Here is a 25,186-nt window from a genome sequence, read left to right as displayed (position 1 = left end):
GTAGCTACCACCCCAAAGCCAATACTGAAGAAAGGTCAGTGCATGACCATTTTCTTTCTTATTTCTTGTCCAGAATTTTATCTCACTTTCCGAGCATTGACTCAAAGTTTGCCATAGGATACGTTTTGATGATGTTATTGAATGAAAAAGCAATATTCTGTAGCTTTAAATGATGTGTGCTTTTACATAAATCATTAAAAATTAAATCGGAATAACCAGCTGATTAGATAAGTGAGTCTTTTTCCTAAATTCTAAGTATGAAGTGAGATTGACCAGCGAAGTTGAGCAAATTTGACTGGAAGACTTTTTCATAGCTTCCTCGTAGAGAACATCCATCCACGTGGCACTTTGTCCAGTTCTCATCCCTCTCAAGCACTTTGAAGCAGACCTGTCAATTACCTTTCCTCCTTCTTCCTGCAGGACATTGAGAACACAATAAGCCAGTTCAGCTGGCCAAGAGTAGCCTGCAGAAAGAATGGGGAGCTCTCCACCTGAGCTACTTCTGGTGCAATTAAAAAAACCAACCCCTTCAGCATTATTCCACAGAAAAAGGAAATGAGATACTGTAAATTGCTAACATCGCCCTTCCATATTCTAGTACATGTACATGTGAAGTTTTTGTGGAAAGGAGGGAGTATTAGCAATATGGTGAGGCTTCCTAGCAACCAATCCCATTGATTGTGATATGATATTATGCCACATATGTTGCAATCAAGCATTTTTTTCAACAATCACGTTGTTGATTCTAGCAACAATCAACAGGAAGAGGATCCCATTGGGATGGCTGCAGGGTATGATAAAAAAGTAACACAGTGTGATTGAAGCTACATGATGCATATTAAAAAAACAGGCAATAAAGAAATAAGGCACATCCAATTCTTACGACAGAGTCGGGATCAGCCAAAATTATTTACTTTTCATTCCTGCTTATCACACCAGCATCCCCCACCCCTTTCCACTCAAAAGTACAAATAACAAAGGTGACAGTGAGTCATTTTAGAAGTAACTTTCCTGGCTTAGAAAAGCAAATGCAAATGCTTTGCCCTCTTCTTTACGGTGTGAAACATGTTATTCTTTTCAGTGGAATACTGAAGCTGGAGTTAGAGGGAATTTTATCACTGCAGAATCTTAGTGTGTGATTTTTATTTTTATTTCTCACTGTTCAGAAGTAAAGATGAATAGAAACTTTGTTCAGACTTCCTTGTAGAGGTTTCAGAAATGAAAGTTTCATGGTGAACAAAGAACTGCCCTTGTGTTTCATTCTTTTGCAGAGAATCTGGAGATTTTCCTGCAGGCTGAAAATATATGCAAAACATAGAGAGTGATATAATACTGCAGGTATCTTTTAAGTGATTATGTGCCATGAAGTTGTTGTTGGCTTTAAGTGACCACATAGATTTTTTATTGGCCAAGTGTGATTGGACACACAAGGAATTTGTCTTGGTGCATATGCTCTCAGCGTACATAAAAGAAAAGATACCTTCAGCAAGGTACAATACTTTCAACACTTAATGATAGTCATAGGGTACAAATTTAACATCCCAAGTGGAACCTACAAAGTATGGTAACAGAGTATGGTGTTTTTCTTCATGAAAGTCTTCTGCTGTACTTCTAGAAGTGCTCTAGATGAGTCATTTCCCCGCCCCCATCTCTTCCTACTTCTCCCTTTCTCCCATAGTAGCCACTGAAACAACCTAATATTTTCAGTCTTCACTCTAGCTTTCTCTCCCCACCTTAGAATATAATACATTAACTAATTTGATTTATAATTTATAGATTTTAATAAAATTTATAAGTTTATGAATCTTATGGTTTATATAAATCTCAGCTACCCTAAGCCTACTGATACTAAAGACCAGAATCTTTAATTGGCACCACTTATTTCACCAGCCAGGAAAGGCTAAGAAAACTGACAAGGAAAGGCATCGCATTTCTTTTCCTTTTGCTGCTATCACTTTGTTCATAGGCATTCTCTTCTTTGCTCGGTTGTCAGAGCTCCTTTTCTTAAACTGAGGGTGAGAGTTCACTTTTCGGTGACTGGTACATTAACTTTCTGGTTGCTGAGTCAGAGAGAGGAAAGCCACACCTGCAACTTTAGGGGAGTGGTTTGAAGTGGTATCAGATTAAGGCAGTCTTCTCCCCTCCTTTTTTTCTGTTCTGATTAAACTCTCCTTAATCCTGGAGACTATCTGTGAAATGCAGTTCCTGTTTTTTTCTCAGGTTGTTATTTAGTTTTCTTTTCCACCATTGCAAGAAGTCTGACTTAAAGTAGGGCTGCAGACATTAAGGCTGTAATTGCCATGTGGAAAACCTGCACTCCTGCTGCGGGTAGACTTGTGCCTCTCCTTCAGTGCTTCGTGTGTGTCTGGACAAGTGGCGGAGAGTGACGTGATTCTCTCGCACACAGGGCCAGCACTGATTCATGCCGGGAGGCTTTCCAGCCATGCTGAAGCAGATCCTGTCCGACATGTATGTGGATCCAGAGCTCCTGGCTGAGCTCAACGAAGAGCAAAAGCAGATATTGTTCTTCAAGATGAGGCAGGAACAGGTCAGAAGGTGGAAAGAAAGAGAAGCAGTAGCTACCACCCCAAAGCCAATACTGAAGAAAGGTCAGTGCATGACCATTTTCTTTCTTATTTCTTGTCCAGAATTTTATCTCACTTTCCGAGCATTGACTCAAAGTTTGCCATAGGATACGTTTTGATGATGTTATTGAATGAAAAAAAGCAATATTCTGTAGCTTTAAATGATGTGTGCTTTTACATAAATCATTAAAAATTAAATCGGAATAACCAGCTGATTAGATAAGTGAGTCTTTTTCCTAAATTCTAAGTATGAAGTGAGATTGACCAGCGAAGTTGAGCAAATTTGACTGGAAGACTTTTTCATAGCTTCCTCGTAGAGAACATCCATCCACGTGGCACTTTGTCCAGTTCTCATCCCTCTCAAGCACTTTGAAGCAGACCTGTCAATTACCTTTCCTCCTTCTTCCTGCAGGACATTGAGAACACAATAAGCCAGTTCAGCTGGCCAAGAGTAGCCTGCAGAAAGAATGGGGAGCTCTCCACCTGAGCTACTTCTGGTGCAATTAAAAAAACCAACCCCTTCAGCATTATTCCACAGAAAAAGGAAATGAGATACTGTAAATTGCTAACATCGCCCTTCCATATTCTAGTACATGTACATGTGAAGTTTTTGTGGAAAGGAGGGAGTATTAGCAATATGGTGAGGCTTCCTAGCAACCAATCCCATTGATTGTGATATGATATTATGCCACATATGTTGCAATCAAGCATTTTTTTCAACAATCACGTTGTTGATTCTAGCAACAATCAACAGGAAGAGGATCCCATTGGGATGGCTGCAGGTATGATAAAAAGTAACACAGTGTGATTGAAGCTACATGATGCATATTAAAAAACAGGCAATAAAGAAATAAGGCATCCAATTCTTACGACAGAGTCGGGATCAGCCAAAATTATTTACTTTTCATTCCTGCTTATCACACCAGCATCCCCCACCCCTTTCCACTCAAAAGTACAAATAACAAAGGTGACAGTGAGTCATTTTAGAAGTAACTTTCCTGGCTTAGAAAAGCAAATGCAAATGCTTTGCCCTCTTCTTTACGGTGTGAAACATGTTATTCTTTTCAGTGGAATACTGAAGCTGGAGTTAGAGGAATTTTATCACTGCAGAATCTTAGTGTGTGATTTTATTTTATTTCTCACTGTTCAGAAGTAAAGATGAATAGAAACTTTGTTCAGACTTCCTTGTAGAGGTTTCAGAAATGAAAGTTTCATGGTGAACAAAGAACTGCCCTTGTGTTTCATTCTTTTGCAGTGATCTTTATGGTATAGCCAATTTCCTGTCCATTCTCTACAGCCATCTCCTGTTTGGCGCATCAAGTACCAAGTAAATGACAAAGACCAGAACAATGTTTTCATGCCAAAATGCCCTGAGTACCAAATCTGTTGAGTTTTGAAGTACTACCACTGTAACACATTTTTAAAAAGAATAAATCTTACTAATTAGATATAGTTTGACAAAAGCATGGAATTATATAAGGAAAATAATAACAATTATTTTCAGCAATTTCACCATTAACCTCTGTCTCCAACGCCTTCAGCAAGAATTGTTCAGTGAAGATCAGAATCTACTGTGATTTATATATTTATAAATTGCTAGAACTATAAAATGACAATTTGGATAGAATATTCCTTATTTAAAGAAAGAGGCTCTTTGTGTGTATATGTCTATATCTCTCTCTGTATGTGTGTGCATATATGCAGTAAACACACACACAATATGTATATATGTGTATGTATGTGCATAATAAAATTATGAGATATCAGTGTTTAAGAATGGAGGAAATAGGACAATGGATATTTAGTAAAGTATGTGGTCAAGTGCTATCCTTTAGAAAAATGGTTTACAGAATGTCAAGGTTATCAGTCCAAGAATGCAACCAATAGAATGAAAATTTTCTTTCTCAACCAAAATTAAGTTAGAAACAAATATTGTAATAAATAGGCAAATGAAGACAAGAGCAGAACTATCAGCTTAGAGTCCATATGGGTATCTTTGGAATTTAGAACACTTCTACATGCAAAGGCAACACAGTGGTTTGATCTCTGATTCACCCTACCATTATTTTAGTAGGAGCATGAGTTAACTACTAGCCCATATCAATACTGTCAGCACATGTATGGATGAAGATAAATTTATTATATGAAAGCTTTGCTCACAGTTAGTTGCTAATGGTTCTTATTGTTACAGGACAGTTTTGTATTGTTTATTTTACTGTTTGTACTTTTATTACAAATGAAGGTGAATATATGTGTTGCAGTATCATGCTGCACGATCTGATCTGGGTTGGTACTTGACTAGAGGTTTTGTCTTCCAAGCTGGATTCCAGCATGAGTCTGAAAGCTCAGAAGACAAACCTCTGATCCCAGTGATTGACCCTGATCGGATCCTGTACTTGTATTGAATAAGTAATTCATTGGAATTTAGAACACTTCTACATGCAAAGGCAACACAGTGGTTTGATCTCTGATTCACCCTACCATTATTTTAGTAGGAGCATGAGTTAACTACTAGCCCATATCAATACTGTCAGCACATGTATGGATGAAGATAAATTTATTATATGAAAGCTTTGCTCACAGTTAGTTGCTAATGGTTCTTATTGTTACAGGACACCTGTACTAGGGGTTCAAACTGCCGAACTGCTGACTTTTCTGATTGACAAGCTCAGTGTCTTAGCCACTGAGCCTTGGTGCAGCCACTTCATTGCTGCCAGCTGACCACCACCAAGTTGCCTCTGTCCATTCACAGCCACCAAGTCGCCACTTACCATGGGTGGCAGGAGGAAGAGCTGGATGGGTGGGCAAGCAAATGTGGGCTGGGGGCTCCCCGTTTTCATACCTCCCACCACCTCCCCTGCCACTGGGACGAAGAGGCTGGGGGCAACAGCGGCGGTGGACGGAACGGGCAGCAGGGAGGTGGTGGCCGCTGGGGGCATCCATTTTCACAGGAGACTTTTTAAAAAACATATTGTTATGGTCAAAATCAATGTACTTTTTATTTAGGCATTGGCCAGTTTTATGTATCATAAAAGATGGAATTTGTGGTATAAAACAGGACTATTTAAGTCTCCTTCCCTCAAGATACCCATTGGTTATGATAGAGGGATTTCTCCCTATCTAATTTCATGAAGATGTTTTGCAGATGGCTTTGAAATAACAGTTAAGATAATTGAGGGCTTGGATAATAGTATTTTTCATGACCAGCATGTGCCTAAATGTTTAATTAGATGTTATGTCTATATCTCTCTGTATGTGTGTGCATATATGCAGTAAACACACACACACAATATGTATATATGTGTATGTATGTGCATAATAAAATTATGAGATATCAGTGTTTAAGAATGGAGGAAATAGGACAATGGATATTTAGTAAAGTATGTGGTCAAGTGCTATCCTTTAGAAAAATGGTTTACAGAATGTCAAGGTTATCAGTCCAAGAATGCAACCAATAGAATGAAAATTTTCTTTCTCAACCAAAATTAAGTTAGAAACAAATATTGTAATAAATAGGCAAATGAAGACAAGAGCAGAACTATCAGCTTAGAGTCCATATGGGTATCTTTGGAATTTAGAACACTTCTACATGCAAAGGCAACACAGTGGTTTGATCTCTGATTCACCCTACCATTATTTTAGTAGGAGCATGAGTTAATTAACTACTAGCCCATATCAATACTGTCAGCAACACATGTATGGATGAAGATAAATTTATTATATGAAAGCTTTGCTCACAGTTAGTTGCTAATGGTTCTTATTGTTACAGGACAGTTTTGTATTGTTTATTTTACTGTTTGTACTTTTATTACAAATGAAGGTGAATATATGTGTTCCAGGATCATGCTGCACGATCTGATCTGGGTTGGTACTGGGACTAGAGCAGGGATGTCCAAACCTGGCAACTTTAAGACTTGTGGACTTCAATTCCCAGAATTCAGCAAAGCTGGCTGAGGAATTCTGGGAGTTGAAGTCCACAAGTCTTAAAGTTGCCAAGTTTGGACACCCCTGGACTAGAGGTTTTGTCTTCCAAGCTGGATTCCAGCATGAGTCTGAAAGCTCAGAAGACAAACCTCTGATCCCAGTGATTGACCCTGATCGGATCCTGTACTTTTATTGGTCAATGACTAAAACAAACTTTCTGTCTGGATGAAATTACTACAGATATTTGTTAGTTCATGTACTTTAGCTCTGTTTATTCTATCAGCAATCTCTAAAGTCTGTGAATAGAATCCCCTGATTTCCATTAAAGTAGTACTACAAAAATATTGGATGTCCTTTTGACTTTTTTTTTTAATGGAAAGGCTAAATGGGTGCCTTTGAATTCCTTATGGAATTTATATAATTTCTAAATTCATTTGAGCATGTAAAATATTGGAGGCCACTTTGCCGTTCCATTAAAGAGTCAACCAGATGGAAGTGGACATGGATGGTAGAGGAACTTGGTAAACTGAACATACTTTGGATTACTGATAATTTCATTGATGTTAAAGCAGTTATATTGTTATTGTATAAATTATATTTAATATTATTATATTTTTATACAATATGATTTCCATTTCTTGGAAGAATAATATGTCAATATTAGTTTGCTCAACAAGGGCCACAAGCAAGATAGAATAAATCTTTTTAGTTTTTTCCACCAATATATATTGCCCTTGATTTTACAAACAGATCACTCCTCGTTAAATGCTAGAATGTATCTGGTATAGTAATAGTAATTCTGCTATTATAATAATAGAATTACAAATTTCTGGCCTGGAGCAGCTCTAGACAAATTGGTTCCCTACTTAATCTTCTACCAAGCTGCACTAGATTAAGTTTCTTGGACACTGCCATGACAGATATTTTTTAAAGAGTGGTCCATGGCAGGCACAAACATTGTTTAAGGGAAGCAGAAATTTCAGTGGGGATAACAGAAAGCAATCATATTGTAGCCTCTTTTTTTTGTAAATTGTAGACAGGCTGTAGACCTCCTCAGCCGGTTACTTAGCCTTCGGACCGATTTTTCCTCTTCTTCTTCTCTCCTGCATCCAGATGTAATTATCTTATCATGAAATATGAAGCATTTTCCTTTATGGCAAATGGTGAGGGGAGGGAGATGAAGGTAATGAATTTATCAACTATTTTGCACCGTAAATATTAGAAATGAAAATAGTTTGTGCTATATTTCATCTCAACTAAGTAGTCTATTGTTCATATGAATCAGTAACTGACCTCAATGGGCTTATGTTCTATTTTTTTCTTTTTTTGCAGTTTGATCTTGTTTTCCCCAAACAACTCACTTTGATCCTCATAGAACAAGGGCAGGCATTTCCAAACCAAATTGTTGCTTAAGGGACAAATTTGAAGGGAAACTGTGGAACATTAAGAGGTTAATTACCGACATGAACTATAAAATCTGATTTTAAGAGTGGAAGGATATTAAGAAAAAAGACAGAATTCAAAGTGCTTATATAAAATAAAAAACATCTGCCAGGTCACATATACACAAATCCCTACTTAATCTTCTACCAAGCTGCACTAGATTAAGTTTCTTGGACACTGCCATGACAGATATTTTTTAAAGAGTGGTCCATGGCAGGCACAAACATTGTTTAAGGGAAGCAGAAATTTCAGTGGAGATAACAGACAGCAATCATATCGTAGCCTCTTTTTTTGGTAAATTGTAGACAGGCTGTAGACCTCCTCAGCCGGTTACTTAGCCTTCGGACCGATTTTTCCTCTTCTTATTCTCTCCTGCATCCAGATGTAATTATCTTATCATGAAATATGAAGCATTTTCCTTTATGGCAAATGGTGAGGGGAGGGAGATGGAGGTAATGAATTTATCAACTATTTTGCATCAGAATATTAGAAATGAAAATAGTTTGTGCTATATTTCATCTCAACTAAGTAGTCTATTGTTCATATGAATCAGTAACTGACCTCAATGGGCTTATGTTCTATTTTTTTCTTTTTTTGCAGTTTGATCTTGTTTTCCCCAAACAACTCACTTTGATCCTCATAGAACAAGGGCAGGCATTTCCAAACCAAATTGTTGCTTAAGGGACAAATTTGAAGGGAAACTGTGGAACATTAAGAGGTTAATTACCGACATGAACTATAAAAATGACAATTTGGATAGAATATTCCTTATTTAAAGAAAGAGGCTCTTTGTGTGTGTATATGTCTATATCTCTCTCTGTATGTGTGTGCATATATGCAGTAAACACACACACACACACAACATGTATATATGTGTATGTATGTGCATAATAAAATTATGAGATATCAGTGTTTAAGAATGGAGGAAATAGGACAATGGATATTTAGTAAAGTATGTGGTCAAGTGCTATCCTTTAGAAAAATGGTTTACAGAATGTCAAGGTTATCAGTCCAAGAATGCAACCAATAGAATGAAAATTTTCTTTCTCAACCAAAATTAAGTTAGAAACAAATATTGTAATAAATAGGCAAATGAAGACAAGAGCAGAACTATCAGCTTAGAGTCCATATGGGTATCTTTGGAATTTAGAACACTTCTACATGCAAAGGCAACACAGTGGTTTGATCTCTGATTCACCCTACCATTATTTTAGTAGGAGCATGAGTTAATTAACTACTAGCCCATATCAATACTGTCAGCAACACATGTATGGATGAAGATAAATTTATTATATGAAAGCTTTGCTCACAGTTAGTTGCTAATGGTTCTTATTGTTACAGGACAGTTTTGTATTGTTTATTTTACTGTTTGTACTTTTATTACAAATGAAGGTGAATATATGTGTTCCAGGATCATGCTGCACGATCTGATCTGGGTTGGTACTGGGACTAGAGCAGGGATGTCCAAACCTGGCAACTTTAAGACTTGTGGACTTCAATTCCCAGAATTCAGCAAAGCTGGCTGAGGAATTCTGGGAGTTGAAGTCCACAAGTCTTAAAGTTGCTGTTTGGACACCTGACTAGAGGTTTTGTCTTCCAAGCTGGATTCCAGCATGAGTCTGAAAGCTCAGAAGACAAACCTCTGATCCCAGTGATTGACCCTGATCGGATCCTGTACTTGTATTGGTCAATGACTAAAACAAACTTTCTGTCTGGATGAAATTACTACAGATATTTGTTAGTTCATGTACTTTAGCTCTGTTTATTCTATCAGCAATCTCTAAAGTCTGTGAATAGAATCCCTGATTTCCATTTCTTGGAAGAATAATATGTCAATATTAGTTTGCTCAACAAGGGCCACAAGCAAGATAGAATAAATCTTACTAATTAGATATAGTTTGACAAAAGCATGGAATTATATAAGGAAAATAATAACAATTATTTTCAGCAATTTCACCATTAACCTCTGTCTCCAACGCCTTCAGCAAGAATTGTTCAGTGAAGATCAGAATCTACTGTGATTTATATATTTATAAATTGCTAGAACTATAAAAATGACAATTTGGATAGAATATTCCTTATTTAAAGAAAGAGGCTCTTTGTGTGTGTATATGTCTATATCTCTCTCTGTATGTGTGTGCATATATGCAGTAAACACACACACACACACAACATGTATATATGTGTATGTATGTGCATAATAAAATTATGAGATATCAGTGTTTAAGAATGGAGGAAATAGGACAATGGATATTTAGTAAAGTATGTGGTCAAGTGCTATCCTTTAGAAAAATGGTTTACAGAATGTCAAGGTTATCAGTCCAAGAATGCAACCAATAGAATGAAAATTTTCTTTCTCAACCAAAATTAAGTTAGAAACAAATATTGTAATAAATAGGCAAATGAAGACAAGAGCAGAACTATCAGCTTAGAGTCCATATGGGTATCTTTGGAATTTAGAACACTTCTACATGCAAAGGCAACACAGTGGTTTGATCTCTGATTCACCCTACCATTATTTTAGTAGGAGCATGAGTTAATTAACTACTAGCCCATATCAATACTGTCAGCAACACATGTATGGATGAAGATAAATTTATTATATGAAAGCTTTGCTCACAGTTAGTTGCTAATGGTTCTTATTGTTACAGGACAGTTTTGTATTGTTTATTTTACTGTTTGTACTTTTATTACAAATGAAGGTGAATATATGTGTTCCAGTATCATGCTGCACGATCTGATCTGGGTTGGTACTGGGACTAGAGCAGGGATGTCCAAACCTGGCAACTTTAAGACTTGTGGACTTCAATTCCCAGAATTCAGCAAAGCTGGCTGAGGAATTCTGGGAGTTGAAGTCCACAAGTCTTAAAGTTGCCAAGTTTGGACACCCCTGGACTAGAGGTTTTGTCTTCCAAGCTGGATTCCAGCATGAGTCTGAAAGCTCAGAAGACAAACCTCTGATCCCAGTGATTGACCCTGATCGGATCCTGTACTTTTATTGGTCAATGACTAAAACAAACTTTCTGTCTGGATGAAATTACTACAGATATTTGTTAGTTCATGTACTTTAGCTCTGTTTATTTTATCAGCAATCTCTAAAGTCTGTGAATAGAATCCCCTGATTTCCATTAAAGTAGTAGTACAAAATATTAAAGTTGGTATGCAACTTAATCAATAATATTCAAGATAGACAAGTCATACATTACTATAATAAATGTTGGAAATACCTTGAAATAAAAAAAAATCCACATTAAAAAAAAACCTGTATTGTACTGTACTGTATTATTATTGTTTGTACATATTAAAGATTTTAATATTTTAAAAATCTTTAATACCATGTTTCCCCAAAAATAAGATCCTGTCTTACATTTTTTTTAACCCTGAAATAAGCTCTTGGCCTTATTGCCATGCGCTCAAAAGCCCGAATGGGCTTATTATCAGGGGATGTCTTATTTTGGGGGAAACAGGGTATGTACAAACAATAATAAATAGTAATACAGTAGAGACTTCAGTAACAAATAATTTGTTGTATTTTGCAGTTGCTTATTAAAGTCACTTTTATCTTTGGATGCAAAACTTAATACTAATATAAACTTGCATCTCTAAAGGCTTAAGCCATCTAAATGGCATGAGGAGTACTATTAAAGTGTTAATAATCTCAAATCAATATTGTATAAATACCATTATACTCAAATTATAAAATGTATTATAATACAGGGGTACCTCAGAAGTCATTGTTAATTGGTTTTGGAAGGTATGAGGAGTACTAAAAATGACGAGTACTAAATGAACCTCGTAACTTACTACATGACCCTTTGTTTCATGTCTATCCATTTTCCTATGTCAGCAACTTTTTCAGCATGATCGATTTCCTGTATGTCTTCTGCAGCTGTCCCCCACTTTCTTTTGCAGTGATCTTTATGGTATAGCCAATTTCCTGTCCATTCTCTACAGCCATCTCCCTGTTTGGCGCATCAAGTACCAAGTAAATGACAAAGACCAGAACAATGTTTTCATGCCAAAATGCCCTGAGTACCAAATCTGTTGAGTTTTGAAGTACTACCACTGTAACACATTTTTTAAAAAAGAATAAATCTTTTTAGTTTTTTCCACCAATATATATTGTCCTTGATTTTACAAACAGATCACTCCTCGTTAAATGCTAGAATGTATCTGGTATAGTAATAGTAATTCTGCTATTATAATAATAGAATTACAAATTTCTGGCCTGGAGCAGCTCTAGACAAATTGGTTCCCTACTTAATCTTCTACCAAGCTGCACTAGATTAAGTTTCTTGGACACTGCCATGACAGATATTTTTTAAAGAGTGGTCCATGGCAGGCACAAACATTGTTTAAGGGAAGCAGAAATTTCAGTGGAGATAACAGACAGCAATCATATCGTAGCCTCTTTTTTTGGTAAATTGTAGACAGGCTGTAGACCTCCTCAGCCGGTTACTTAGCCTTCGGACCGATTTTTCCTCTTCTTATTCTCTCCTGCATCCAGATGTAATTATCTTATCATGAAATATGAAGCATTTTCCTTTATGGCAAATGGTGAGGGGAGGGAGATGGAGGTAATGAATTTATCAACTATTTTGCACCGTAAATATTAGAAATGAAAATAGTTTGTGCTATATTTCATCTCAACTAAGTAGTCTATTGTTCATATGAATCAGTAACTGACCTCAATGGGCTTATGTTCTATTTTTTTCTTTTTTTGCAGTTTGATCTTGTTTTCCCCAAACAACTCACTTTGATCCTCATAGAACAAGGGCAGGCATTTCCAAACCAAATTGTTGCTTAAGGGACAAATTTGAAGGGAAACTGTGGAACATTAAGAGGTTAATTACCGACATGAACTATAAAAATGACAATTTGGATAGAATATTCCTTATTTAAAGAAAGAGGCTCTTTGTGTGTGTATATGTCTATATCTCTCTCTGTATGTGTGTGCATATATGCAGTAAACACACACACACACAATATGTATATATGTGTATGTATGTGCATAATAAAATTATGAGATATCAGTGTTTAAGAATGGAGGAAATAGGACAATGGATATTTAGTAAAGTATGTGGTCAAGTGCTATCCTTTAGAAAAATGGTTTACAGAATGTCAAGGTTATCAGTCCAAGAATGCAACCAATAGAATGAAAATTTTCTTTCTCAACCAAAATTAAGTTAGAAACAAATATTGTAATAAATAGGCAAATGAAGACAAGAGCAGAACTATCAGCTTAGAGTCCATATGGGTATCTTTGGAATTTAGAACACTTCTACATGCAAAGGCAACACAGTGGTTTGATCTCTGATTCACCCTACCATTATTTTAGTAGGAGCATGAGTTAATTAACTACTAGCCCATATCAATACTGTCAGCAACACATGTATGGATGAAGATAAATTATTATATGAAAGCTTTGCTCACAGTTAGTTGCTAATGGTTCTTATTGTTACAGGACAGTTTTGTATTGTTTATTTTACTGTTTGTACTTTTATTACAAATGAAGGTGAATATATGTGTTCCAGGATCATGCTGCACGATCTGATCTGGGTTGGTACTGGGACTAGAGCAGGGATGTCCAAACCTGGCAACTTTAAGACTTGTGGACTTCAATTCCCAGAATTCAGCAAAGCTGGCTGAGGAATTCTGGGAGTTGAAGTCCACAAGTCTTAAAGTTGCCAAGTTTGGACACCCCTGGACTAGAGGTTTTGTCTTCCAAGCTGGATTCCAGCATGAGTCTGAAAGCTCAGAAGACAAACCTCTGATCCCAGTGATTGACCCTGATCGGATCCTGTACTTGTATTGGTCAATGACTAAAACAAACTTTCTGTCTGGATGAAATTACTACAGATATTTGTTAGTTCATGTACTTTAGCTCTGTTTATTTTATCAGCAATCTCTAAAGTCTGTGAATAGAATCCCCTGATTTCCATTAAAGTAGTACTACAAAAATATTGGATGTCCTTTTGACTTTTTTTTTTAATGCAAAGGCTAAATGGGTGCCTTTGAATTCCTTATGGAATTTATATAATTTCTAAATTCATTTGAGCATGTAAAATATTGAAGGCCACTTTGCTGTTCCATTAAAGAGTCAACCAGATGGAAGTGGACATGGATGGTAGAGGAACTTGGTAAACTGAACATACTTTAGATTACTGATAATTTCATTGATGTTAAAGCAGTTATATTGTTATCTTGCAGACCATGGAAAATCTGTGCAGTGGAAGCTTGGTGCAGATGGTGATATCTGGGTATGGATAATGGGAGAACACATGCTGGATAAACCATATGACCTTCTGTGTAGTGAGATTCTTGCTGAAAGAGTGAAGCAACAGTCACTTCAGCAAGTAGAGACAAAAAGGTTAGTACAGTCTTCCAATACTAAAAATAAATAAAATCTGTCATTAAAAGGAATTTAATTTGTAGTCCTTTTGCTCTGGTATACTGTCTAATATCTCTATTTAATAGAGAGGATAAAGGATGCCCTGCCTTGTTCCCTTCTGGATTTCAACTGGTTTTGTAAAATCTCCATTCACCATGATTTGAGCCTTCTGGAATGTATAGATCCATGATGGTGAACCTATGGCCTGCATGCCACAGGTGGCAAACAGGTGGCACACAGAGCCATATCTGTTGGCACACAAAAGTTGCCCTAGCTCAGCTCCAGTGCTCCAGCTGATTTTCAGGCCTTCCGGGCCCACCTGCTCAAGAAACAGGCTGTTTCCAGCCTCCGGAGGGCCTCCCGGGGGCTGGGGAAGGCCATTTTTGCCCTTCCCAGGCTCCGAGAAAGCCTCTGGAGCCTGGGGAGGGCAAAAAACGGGCCTACTGAGCCCACAGTGCCATCGTGTGCCAAAAGGGTGGGGAGCATGGGGGACAGGGCATATTGAATTATGGATGTGGCCATGCACACGCATGATCCCCCCGTACTCCCCCCGCTTTTGGCACGCGGTGGCCAAAAGGTTAGTCATCACTGGTATAGATGGACTTTAGACCCTGTATAAAGCCCAATCGAAATTCCACCTTTTTCACTACTTTAAATATAAAGGTCCAGTTCAAATTGTCAAAAAAAATTTCTGTATCCAGAAAAATTGATGCAACCTGTTTGTCGCTACATTGTTGTAAATATTCACTTATATTAAAAATTACTCTTACATTATGTTTTAATTGTCTTTTAGGTAAGAAACTGGCTGGGTTCGAGAATTGTTTTCTCCTTCAGCTTTTTTCCCAATCTCACTGCCTCAATATCCCATCCTCGTCACCAATGTTAAGTTTGGGCAATGAAGAGGCAGGAGACCAGTGAGTGACAACAGCTCTTTAGTTTATAGTGATCCCAGCAAAAGCAACAGGCAGAAACCCCTCTTTAAATACTCTTTTGGCTGAGGCTTCAACCAATTAGCAACGTGCTTTGTTCCCGCCCAAACTTCCCTCCTAAAGTTTAAATACATTACAATAATAGCAGACTTAGAACACAGCTCTGAGGAGAACCTGTGCTCAAGAACATGGTGTTAGAAAATTAGTTGCACTTACTAGGGTCTATCAGTGAGAAAACTAAGAATCCAGTTGCACAAAGGAGTATTGAAGCCTAAAAGACCCAGATTATCTATTAAATGTTGAGGAATGATTGTATTAAATGCTGAACTTCTCAAGCGCTCCAAGATCAGATGAAGAACAGAGGAAATAGCTTGCAGGGTAGAATTTTGAAAGTTAAATGAAGTCACTACACAGCATACTGACAAGAACATTCAAGAATGTGGAATGAAAGAAGGAAGAAAGAGGGCACCATTCATCCTTAGTTTCACCTGTGAAATGTTCAGGACAGGAAGAAGAAACCTATATTGATTAAATAAAACAGGAGTTCATTATTTAGTGGGCAGGATTGTTGACAGATCCTTGAGGCAGGCAGAAGCGCTGTGTTATTCTTTATAACTGCAATTATGCAGCTGCTAGTGATTGACATTTTAGTCCAAATGCAGATGCTGGGGAAGAGGACATTCAATTCCCACCCACCCCAATATCCAATTCTAAATCTAACTTCATGAAGCTGATGTTGACTTAGAGGCCCAGCTCTGTAATTTTCATAGCAAGACTATCAATACTTTCTATAACAGAGAAGTGCCATTGACCAGAGGGAGGGAGGGAGGAAAGAATCAAGCAATTTCAGTTATATTCATATGAATCTTTCATCTAAATGTGCGAAAATGTTAACAGTGATTTATGTGTCTTGGATAATTCAAGAGCCAACCTACCAGTGAATCACTTCAGTACTATGTAACATCCAGATTTAGGATATGAAGGTAGAGATATAGCTGCCTTTTTTTTTACATTAACTCTTATTACAGCTTCCTGTATTTGCTGCACATGCAAGTTAAAAAAACAAAGTTGTTTGAAAAGCTTCTGTTTCCTTGAAAAGCTCTTTCTTTTTCTTATTTTATAGAAGAACACCAATGGAAAAAGCTACAGAGAGTTCAGTATCATCTCCTCCACAGTTTTTATCAGAGCTCCAACCTGGATCTGAAATACAGCAAGACAATAAAAATTTTGTGCAAAGATATGTACCAAAGGGAGTGGAAAACACACCAACTGTTGGAAATCACAGAAATCTAGAATGTATCCAGGTAATGCTGTTGTTTCTTACTATTCAAATATTAAAATAAAATTTAGCTGAGAGGGAAAGAATTCCATTGTGAATCCAATGAATGATGCTTTTATGAATTACTTGGAGTCTCAGTGAGCATTCAAGTGAATCAACACTGAGTTAATCTGATGAAGATTAATTTACTTGTTTGCTACAGTAAGTTAAACCAAAAAAGCCTATTTGTGCCATAATGCTCAAACTATGCCTCCTCCCATTACAGGTGACAAAAATTGCTGCTGCATTGTAATATTATGCATTCAGGAAATAATAATTTTAATTTATATGTCAATGAATGACATATAAATTTGCACTTTATACATAATTGGGCCAGAAGAGTAAGGTTGTCATGCAAAGCCTAAAATGCAAGATAACCAGCCTAGCTAATTGAGCTTACATTTTTAGGGAACTAAACTAATTTCCTGAAATCATCACTCAGCAGAATTATTTGAATACTAACTCTGTTTCAACATTTGCAATGAAAAGAATATTTTTGAGCGGTCCTGCAAGATTGAGACTACAGGTACTACATCCTTGCATTTTAGTTTTACTTCCACCCTCATCTCATGGCTGAACCAGGTCATACTAAAAAGGGGGCTAAAATATCTGGGGAGGAACATTTCTCTCTACTATTATTTTCCTCCTCTATCCTAGAACCATTTAATATATAAAATTACCCCAATACCTGGATGAAACTGTCTATCTAGACCCGTTCCAGTCCGGCTTTCGGCCCGGATACAGTACGGAGACGGCTTTGGTCGCGTTGGTTGATGATCTCTGGAGGACCAGGGACAGGGGTTGTTCCTCTGCCCTGGTCCTATTAGACCTCTCAGCGGCTTTTGATACCATCAACCATGGTATCTTGCTGCACCGGTTGGGGAGTTTGGGAGTGGGAGGCACCGTGTATCGGTAGTTCTCCTCCTATCTCTCTGACCGGTCGCAGACGGTGTTGGCAGGGGGGCAGAGATCAACCGCAAGGCTCCTCACGTGTGGGATGCCGCAGGGGTCGAATCTCTCGTGTCTCCTGTTCAACATCTATATGAAGCCGCTGGGTGAGATCATCAGTGGTTTTGGGGTGAGGTACAAACTGTATGCTGATGATACGCAGCTGTACTTTTCCACCCCAGGCCACCCCAACGAAACGGTCGAAGTACTGTCCCGATGTCTGGAAGCCGTACGGGTCTGGATTGGGAGAAACAGGCTCAAGCTCAATCCCTCCAAGACGGAGTGGCTGTGGATGCCGGCACCCCGGTACAGTCAGCTGCAGCCGCGGCTGACTGTTGGGGGCAAGTCAATGGCCCCGATGGAAAGGGTGCGCAACTTGGGCATTCTCCTGGATGGGCAGTTGTTTTTTGAAGATCACTTGACAACCGTCTTCAGGAGAGCTTTTTATCAAGTCCGCCTGATTCGCCAGTTGTGCCCCTTCCTTGACCGGGATGCCCTATGCACGGTCACTCATGCTCTTGTTACCTCTCGCTTGGATTACTGCAATGCTCTCTACATGGGGCTCCCCTTGAAGAGCTCCAGTTAGTTCAGAATGCAGCTGCGCGGGTGATAGAGGGAGCCGCTCGGGGCTCCCATGTAACACCACTCCTGCACAGACTGCACTGGCTACCTGTGGTCTTTCGGGTGCACTTCAAGGTTCTGGTTACTACCTTCAAAGCGCTCCATGGCTTAGAGCTGGGTTACTTACGGGACCACCTACTGCTACCGATTGCCTCCCACCAACCCGTGCGCTCTCACAGAGAGGGACTCCTCAGGGTGCTGTCCGCCAAGCAATGCCGGCTGGCAGCCCCCAGGGGAAGGGCCTTCTCTGTGGGGGCTCCCACCCTCTGGAATGAACTTCCCCCAGGACTCCGTCAACTGCCTGACCTTCGGACCTTCCGCCGCGAGTTGAAGACTTACCTATTTATTCGCGCAGGACTGGCATAGAAATTTTTAGTAGCTTTTAATATTTTGATGTAAATTATATGGGGTTTTATGGTCTTAAATGGTTTTAATTTGGCCTGATATTTAATAGGTTTTTTAATAATTGTTTTATTGTATATATAATTGTTGTTTTTATTCTGGCTGTGAACCGCCCTGAGTCCTTTGGGAGAAGGGCGGTATAAAAATCTAATAAATCTAAATCTAAATCTAAAATTAGGTACAGTCTTTCTTTCAAGGATTTTTATTACTTATTTTTACTTGTATTGAATAAGTAATTCATTGGAATTTAGAGTAGACACGTTACCTTTTAGATAAAAGCAGGAATTTGTCATGAGTAGATTTTCAGTGAAATCACTTAGTAGAACTAATGTACCTATATGTTAAAACAAAGGCGTATTTGTCAAGGAGGCTGGTTCCTAGGTCACCTGGGCTGGTAGATAAGGGGAAAACAGGACCATTTATTCCCTGATTAAAGAAGGTAATCAAGAACTGGAAGAAAACACTTGAAAAAAATTCTGCGTTAGTGAGCGATGAAAACAGCCTTATAATGGTTATAAGCATAATGGTTTATCAACAGGGAGTATAAAATAGAGGGATCTCTTGCAAACTTTTTTTTAAAAAGCTTCTTTATTTTAAATGTGTTAGGGTTTTTTCTGGTATTTGGTATGTCACAAACTGCAAAATAAGCTTACTGTACAGTATGAACCCTGCCTCTTAAGGAACATAATACCTCAATACATATATTGAGAAGAATAGTATCTCAACAGCATCTGACAGTGCAAAATGTTTCCATGATCCTTTCTGCAGTCAAAAAAGCTGGCAATATCTAGGTAGCCATAGCTGATTTTTAAAAAGCTGACCAGTCAGGTCCTTTTAGTAACTAGAAGGATCATTTCCAAGTAATCCCAAGTCTGTAGACTAAACTGGAAGTTTGGGGGGAAGTGAGCAACAAGAGTAAGAATAACTGAGCACAGGGGAAAGTTTTTCTTAGAACTTCACCCATAATCATAAGAGTAGTGAAGCAAGCTCATTTCTTCGTTCTTGTTGAATCTTGTTGAGAGAAAGAGAAGGTAGGAGGGAGGGAGAGACACACACACAGAGAGAGATTATATATAATATCTTCTATATTATATTCTTTCAGTATATAGAAAGAATCTTACATATATAATACTTCTGTAATATTCTTACTTTCTTTTACTTCTCTCTTTTTCTTGCACTTTTTACTCCTTTCTATTCTCCTTCAGTTTGTATTAGATGTTAAAATTACTATATTACTATTATTTTACTAATCAAAATTCTTAATAAAAATTACATATGCTAATTACTGGCTGGAGGTTGGGATATATAATTGATTAACAGTTATAACAGTTATAAAAACAATACACTGATAATACCATACTGTGTGATCCTGCAGTGGTAGGTGTTAAAGGAGAGTCCTGAGGCACCCCACATTACAGAGGCCTAGGGATTGACTTCTTCCCTTCCTCTCACCTTACAAATATTTATCTTTTCATCCCATATGCCATCTCTTTTCAATAAACAACTCCATTATATTTCAGTAAGGGGTGAAATCCAGCAGGTTCTGACAGGTTCTGGAGAACCAGTAGCGGAAATTTTGAGCAATTTGGAGAACCGGTAGCGGAAATTTTGAGCAGTTCGGAGAACTGGCAAACACCACCTCTGGCTGGCCCCAAAGTGGGGTGGAAATGGAGATTTTGCAATATCCTTCCCCCAGCAGTGGGGAGAGAATGGAGATTTTGCAGTATCCTTCCTATCACTTGAAAATCTTTCTTCTATTTAAAAACTTGTCCAGTATTCAATTTTTGAAATTATGAAATTTATCTTTATTTTGTCTTGTAAAAATAAAAGCAGAATCTATTTCCCATGGTAAGCTGTTTGGTTTTTATAATTATTTCCAAAATCTTATTGCAAATTCAAATTTTATCTGGACTCCTAGTCTGTTTATAACTTTCTAAGATGAAGTCTTATTTAGCTTTTTGCCATTTATTTCAGAGGGGTGCGTGTGCAATGGTTCAGCAATTAAAGATGCTGAGCTTGTCAGATGGAAAGGTGACAGCCCAGGTTCGAAACACAAGCACTATGCAATGGGATGAGCTCCTGTTCTTACTTCAGTTCCTGCCCACCTAGCAAATTAAAAGCATGCAAATGCAAGTAGATAAATAGGTACCATTTCAGTGGAAAGGTAACAATGTTCTGTGCCCCTTGGCATATAATTATGCTGGCCATATATCCACGGAAGTGTCTTTGCCCAACACAGGCTCCCTTGGCTAAGAAACAGAGATGAGCACTACCCTGTAGAATCGGATATGAATGGAGAAGTGAAACATTTACCTTTATTTATTTCAGTTTCTTTAAATTTTTAAGCTTATGCTTAAAATTATCTTTCCATTCAACATTTTCAAATTTGTGGATATGAGGGTCTCTAATAGCTTAGAAGCAATTAATGAGCTAGTTCCAAAAGTGATCAGAAATGAGGTTTGCAAATAACGTTTAGCGTATTACATACAATGTTATTTCTTCTATTCTGAGTGAACGTGAGTGGTTTGTTTTTGAATACTTAGATCTTATGTTTTCTTTTCTTTTATGTACACTGAGAGCATATGCACCAAGACAAATTCCTTGTGTGTCCAATCACACTTGGCCAATAAAAAAATCTATTCTATTCTATTAATTTGTTTCTTTTTCTTTTTAGTTTACCTATGTTGCAAAGAATTCAGGGCAGTGTATACTTCCTCTTCTCTATTCTACAAAATTCTGTGAGGGATGAGCCTGCGAGATAGTAATTGGCTCAAAAATATGCAATGAATTGCCAAGTAGGGAGGGAGGCATTTGAATCAAGCAGGATCTATATACCGCCCTGAGTCCTTTGGGAGATAGAGCGGTATATAAATATAAACAATAAATAAATAAATAAATACCAAAGAATTTTACTCTCTTGAGTTTCTGAAGCACCCTTGGATCTTTTCCCCCCGAAATTTGATGTCTATTGTATTTATAATGTGCTCTCTAGTCACATGTATTTTAGCATTAGTACTATTAGCACCAGTTTTCAATAATTATATGCATTTAGTCTGCAAATTGCCTGAATGCCTCCACAGCTGTGTTGGATTGCAAGTTCGTTTCTGTGGGTAATATATTTCCAAGTAGAATTTGAGCCCAGTTTTAATTACCCCTTCCTGCTGACTCCAAGTTTCATTAGCTTTCTATTTGTGTAACCAATTAAGTGTTGTTTTGGTATTCAGTAATTGCAGCTACAACTCCTCAGTGATGTCAATTCCAAAATAAAAACTGTGGGAGGTTACAGTTGTGAAAGTGAATGGTAAAAAATAGATGGGTGGAGGAAGCAAATGGAAAATCTCTTCCTCCACTGCCTGCAGCCAAAATAGAAGAGGAATGAAAGGATATTTCAGAACAGATCAGGTTCTACATTTTTTAGATTACTTCCATCTGTGACTTGATAAGAAACATGCAGGCATAAAAATATTTGGGTAGGGCAAAGTGTAAATAGAGTTGGAGGAATGATTGGGAAACCTTTTGCTGAAGTCAACAAACATAGAGCTGAAGAAAATCTCCCACTATAATTTTGTTCCAAAGGTTTTTCAGTTCAAAGGTATTTTCAATCAATAAAAAATTCTGTAAAAATGGGACGGTTGCTGAAAATGGCTTCACTGAAAACCCATTCATTGAAAAGAATTAGACAGAATATTGGCTCATAAAGCTTGTGGCCATCATTATCTATGCATGTTAACGCTAAAAGTATGGAAAATAATCATGATGATAGTGAGTTAGTTCTCTTTTTCCACATATCTATGATAAACTGGAAATAAATACAAGAAGATTGACATTCCTTTATTCCTATCTCATTGATCTAGGCTCCTGTGACTAAACTAAGAGATGTGGGGCAGATATTGGTAGACGATTGCTCTCATTCAAGTAAATATAATTTTCAGCAGGTGAGGAAACAAAACAAATCTCTATGGGCATATACAATGCAAAAGACGTTTTGTCTTCGCCTTCAGTAGGCATGCCATTTTCTGAAAGCAATCAAACCCAAATGCAGTTAAAAAAATAACCCATGTAAATACTGAAATTTGCATTTCCAGATGATCTTGTTAATTTATTGTATATGATGGGAATGGGCAATAAATGGTGTCGCCAAAATTGTGGCAGGAGGCTGTGAAAAAGAGACTTTAAACAGCCACTTCTTGGCGAAACATGTAAGGTCCAAATTAGGGAAGACAGATATATTTGAAACAGCAATCACATTTTTTCAAACACAATACTAATATCTAGTATTATTGATTAACATACACTATCTGCTAGGCTTTTTCAGCTCAGACAAGAAAAAGTATTAACTATCATTGAATGGAGACATTGGCTCTTAAAGTGGCTTGTAGAGTATCATATTCTTGGTATCAGAACAGCCTTCCTTCATCCAGTGATCCTCAAAATGTCTTGTATATGAATCCCTATCTTTCCAGTCATTGTGGCCAAATTAATATATTTGGAGGTACCAGGTCAACAGAGGAGCTGGTAACCTTAATTTTAATCTGCAGTTTAAGTTATCACCAAGTTATGACAACATATGGTTCTTATTGGATCAAATGCTACACCTATTTATGAAGTCAAAATGTGAATTATTAGCATGGAAGAAAATTACTGGTACATTAAAGGAAACCATTACTGTTGTCTATCTTTAACAGAATAGAGAAATGCCAATGAAGACGACCACCACCGAGACCAGAACAGGAGAAGAAATAACGTTAGATTGCCCTTCTGAATCAATTCAAAAACTGGACAAAGAAGATCCTGATTGGCTAGAATCTTGTGCGGCTCACTAATATTGACCCTTTTATGTGACCATGCTTATGATTTTGAATGGAGAAAGGAAATACAAGGCCAACTATACAGAATAATACTACCCCTCAAATTTTATACACTTTTAGCCAGTGGTGAGATTCAAGGAATTTAACAACCGGTTCTCTGCCCTAATGATTTCTTCCGACAACCAATTTGCCAAACTGCTCAGAAAGTTAACAACCGGTTCTCCTGAAGTGGTGCGAGCTGGCTGAATCCCACCACTGCTTTTAGCCCTCCAAGGAATCCACCTATCTGGAGAGCTATGTTAACTAAATCAAATAACAAGTTGCAGTGCAGTAGCACTGATCAAACTGAAGGCCTCTCACCACTCAAGGTGTCCACTGCACATTCTATTCCCCAATCCCTTAAAAGCATTGTGAAGCTGATACGTGGTTCTCATCACTCACTGCCAACCTCAAAACATGGAGAACAGTATTAGGATGAGAGAAAGGTGAAGGGAGGTGGGGGTTTCCATCAATGGAGGATAGACTCCCCAAAAGCTTTACTAAGTTGCAGTGCTTCAGAAAAAGAAAAAGAAAAGAAGGAAAGGGGAAAGTAGGGGACAAAGCAGTTCTTCTATACAACAGACTAACTATACCCGGGAATTGAGCTAATGTCATGAGAACAGGCAAGTTCAAAGCTGATTCTGAACTGCTGTCCCGGAAACTGTCTTCATTATGGAAGTTCATTAATGTATCAGAATAATTCTACATGTAGTTTATTGCTCTCTGGCTTTCTCCTCTCATGGGCATGATTTCATAATTACTATAAGTGCTTCTGGTTCTTGAAAAAAGGGCTGGGTAACAATGTTCCTTCTCAATTTCAGTACGGAGATCCAAAGCAGCAGATGAAAGACGACGCTCCCTTGCTAAACATGCACGAGATGACTACAAGAGACTCTCATTCCAGGGCATCCGCAAGGACAAAGCAGCTGATGTTTCTCAAACCTTTCAGAAAGAGGTGCAAGGAAAGCCACTCCCTCCACCTCTTCCACCAAAGCCTAAAAACCTTACAACTAAAATAGCTGATGGGAAACCAGAGAGGTTAGTAAATTAGTGGGTGGCAGGAGAGATCACTCTACTGCTGAAAAAGACATATACCGCCCAAGATGGCTCTGCTGAATATCGTATTTCTTCCTTTTCTAATTGTTCTATGAAATTGGCCTGGGAACAATAAACTTTGCTTGCAATAGCAATGTTATACATAGATTTAAAGTATTTAATTGGACAGTCTCATTGCATGGTATAAAAATCAAAAGACTTTAGGTCAGACCTGGGCATTTTATAGCTTGTGAGCCGTATCTGGCATTTTGGCTGATCCATGGTGGCGGCTGGGCATCATTGTCAGCGTTTGAAGCATCGACGGGGCAGTATGGTGAAGGGTGCAGGGGCAGTGCGGCAACCCGCCACAAACAGTTCCAATTTTTCAAGAGGCCCCTTGGGAAAATTACTCACCCCAACTTTAGTTAATCCAAGGCATTGAAGAACTAATTATTGCCCTCCCATATATGCTGGTGGGTGGACACCCCTGGCTTATGTGTTCCCTTTAAAAAAGAATGTATTTAATTTGAGGTTTCACACACATATTAAGCATACCAAGTGTCCTCCCTCTAAGAATCTTTTTCTTGATATGCTACATTAATTTCAGGTTTACCAACCCATCAGGGGTGAAATCTACTTACCTTCCTTACTGGTTCAAAAGTTTACGTGCCACGTGCGTGCATGACATGTGTGCACAGACTTTCTGCACATGCGCAAAACCTTCTGCGCAGAAGGTAAAAAAC

General features: G+C 37.9%; 1 protein-coding gene across 3 annotated transcripts in view; it reads left to right on the top strand.

The window, feature by feature from the left end:
• Positions 1 to 2,187: 2,187 nt before the first annotated feature.
• SH2D4A (SH2 domain containing 4A) overlaps positions 2,188 to 25,186 on the top strand; it is a 57,171-nt gene continuing 34,172 nt past the window's right edge. For 2 of the 3 annotated variants that reach the window (XR_009154852.1, XM_058180460.1), the window contains exons 1-6: positions 2,188 to 2,609; positions 14,163 to 14,322; positions 16,396 to 16,576; positions 22,416 to 22,496; positions 23,247 to 23,370; positions 24,230 to 24,446. Coding sequence is in view for 2 of the 3 variants with exons in the window: in XM_058180460.1 (XP_058036443.1) it covers positions 2,423 to 2,609; positions 14,163 to 14,322; positions 16,396 to 16,576; positions 22,416 to 22,496; positions 23,247 to 23,370; positions 24,230 to 24,446 (950 nt within the window). In the remaining variant the exon portion in view is untranslated. The remainder of the gene's footprint in view (positions 2,610 to 14,162; positions 14,323 to 16,395; positions 16,577 to 22,415; positions 22,497 to 23,246; positions 23,371 to 24,229; positions 24,447 to 25,186) is intronic. The other variant, XM_058180461.1, reaches the window with a different exon arrangement.

This window comes from Ahaetulla prasina, chromosome 4, assembly GCF_028640845.1.
Source record: "Ahaetulla prasina isolate Xishuangbanna chromosome 4, ASM2864084v1, whole genome shotgun sequence".
Classification (NCBI taxonomy): domain Eukaryota; kingdom Metazoa; phylum Chordata; class Lepidosauria; order Squamata; family Colubridae; genus Ahaetulla; species Ahaetulla prasina.
Note: the sequence above shows the minus strand (reverse complement) of the source record. Positions and strands in the feature narration are given on the sequence as shown.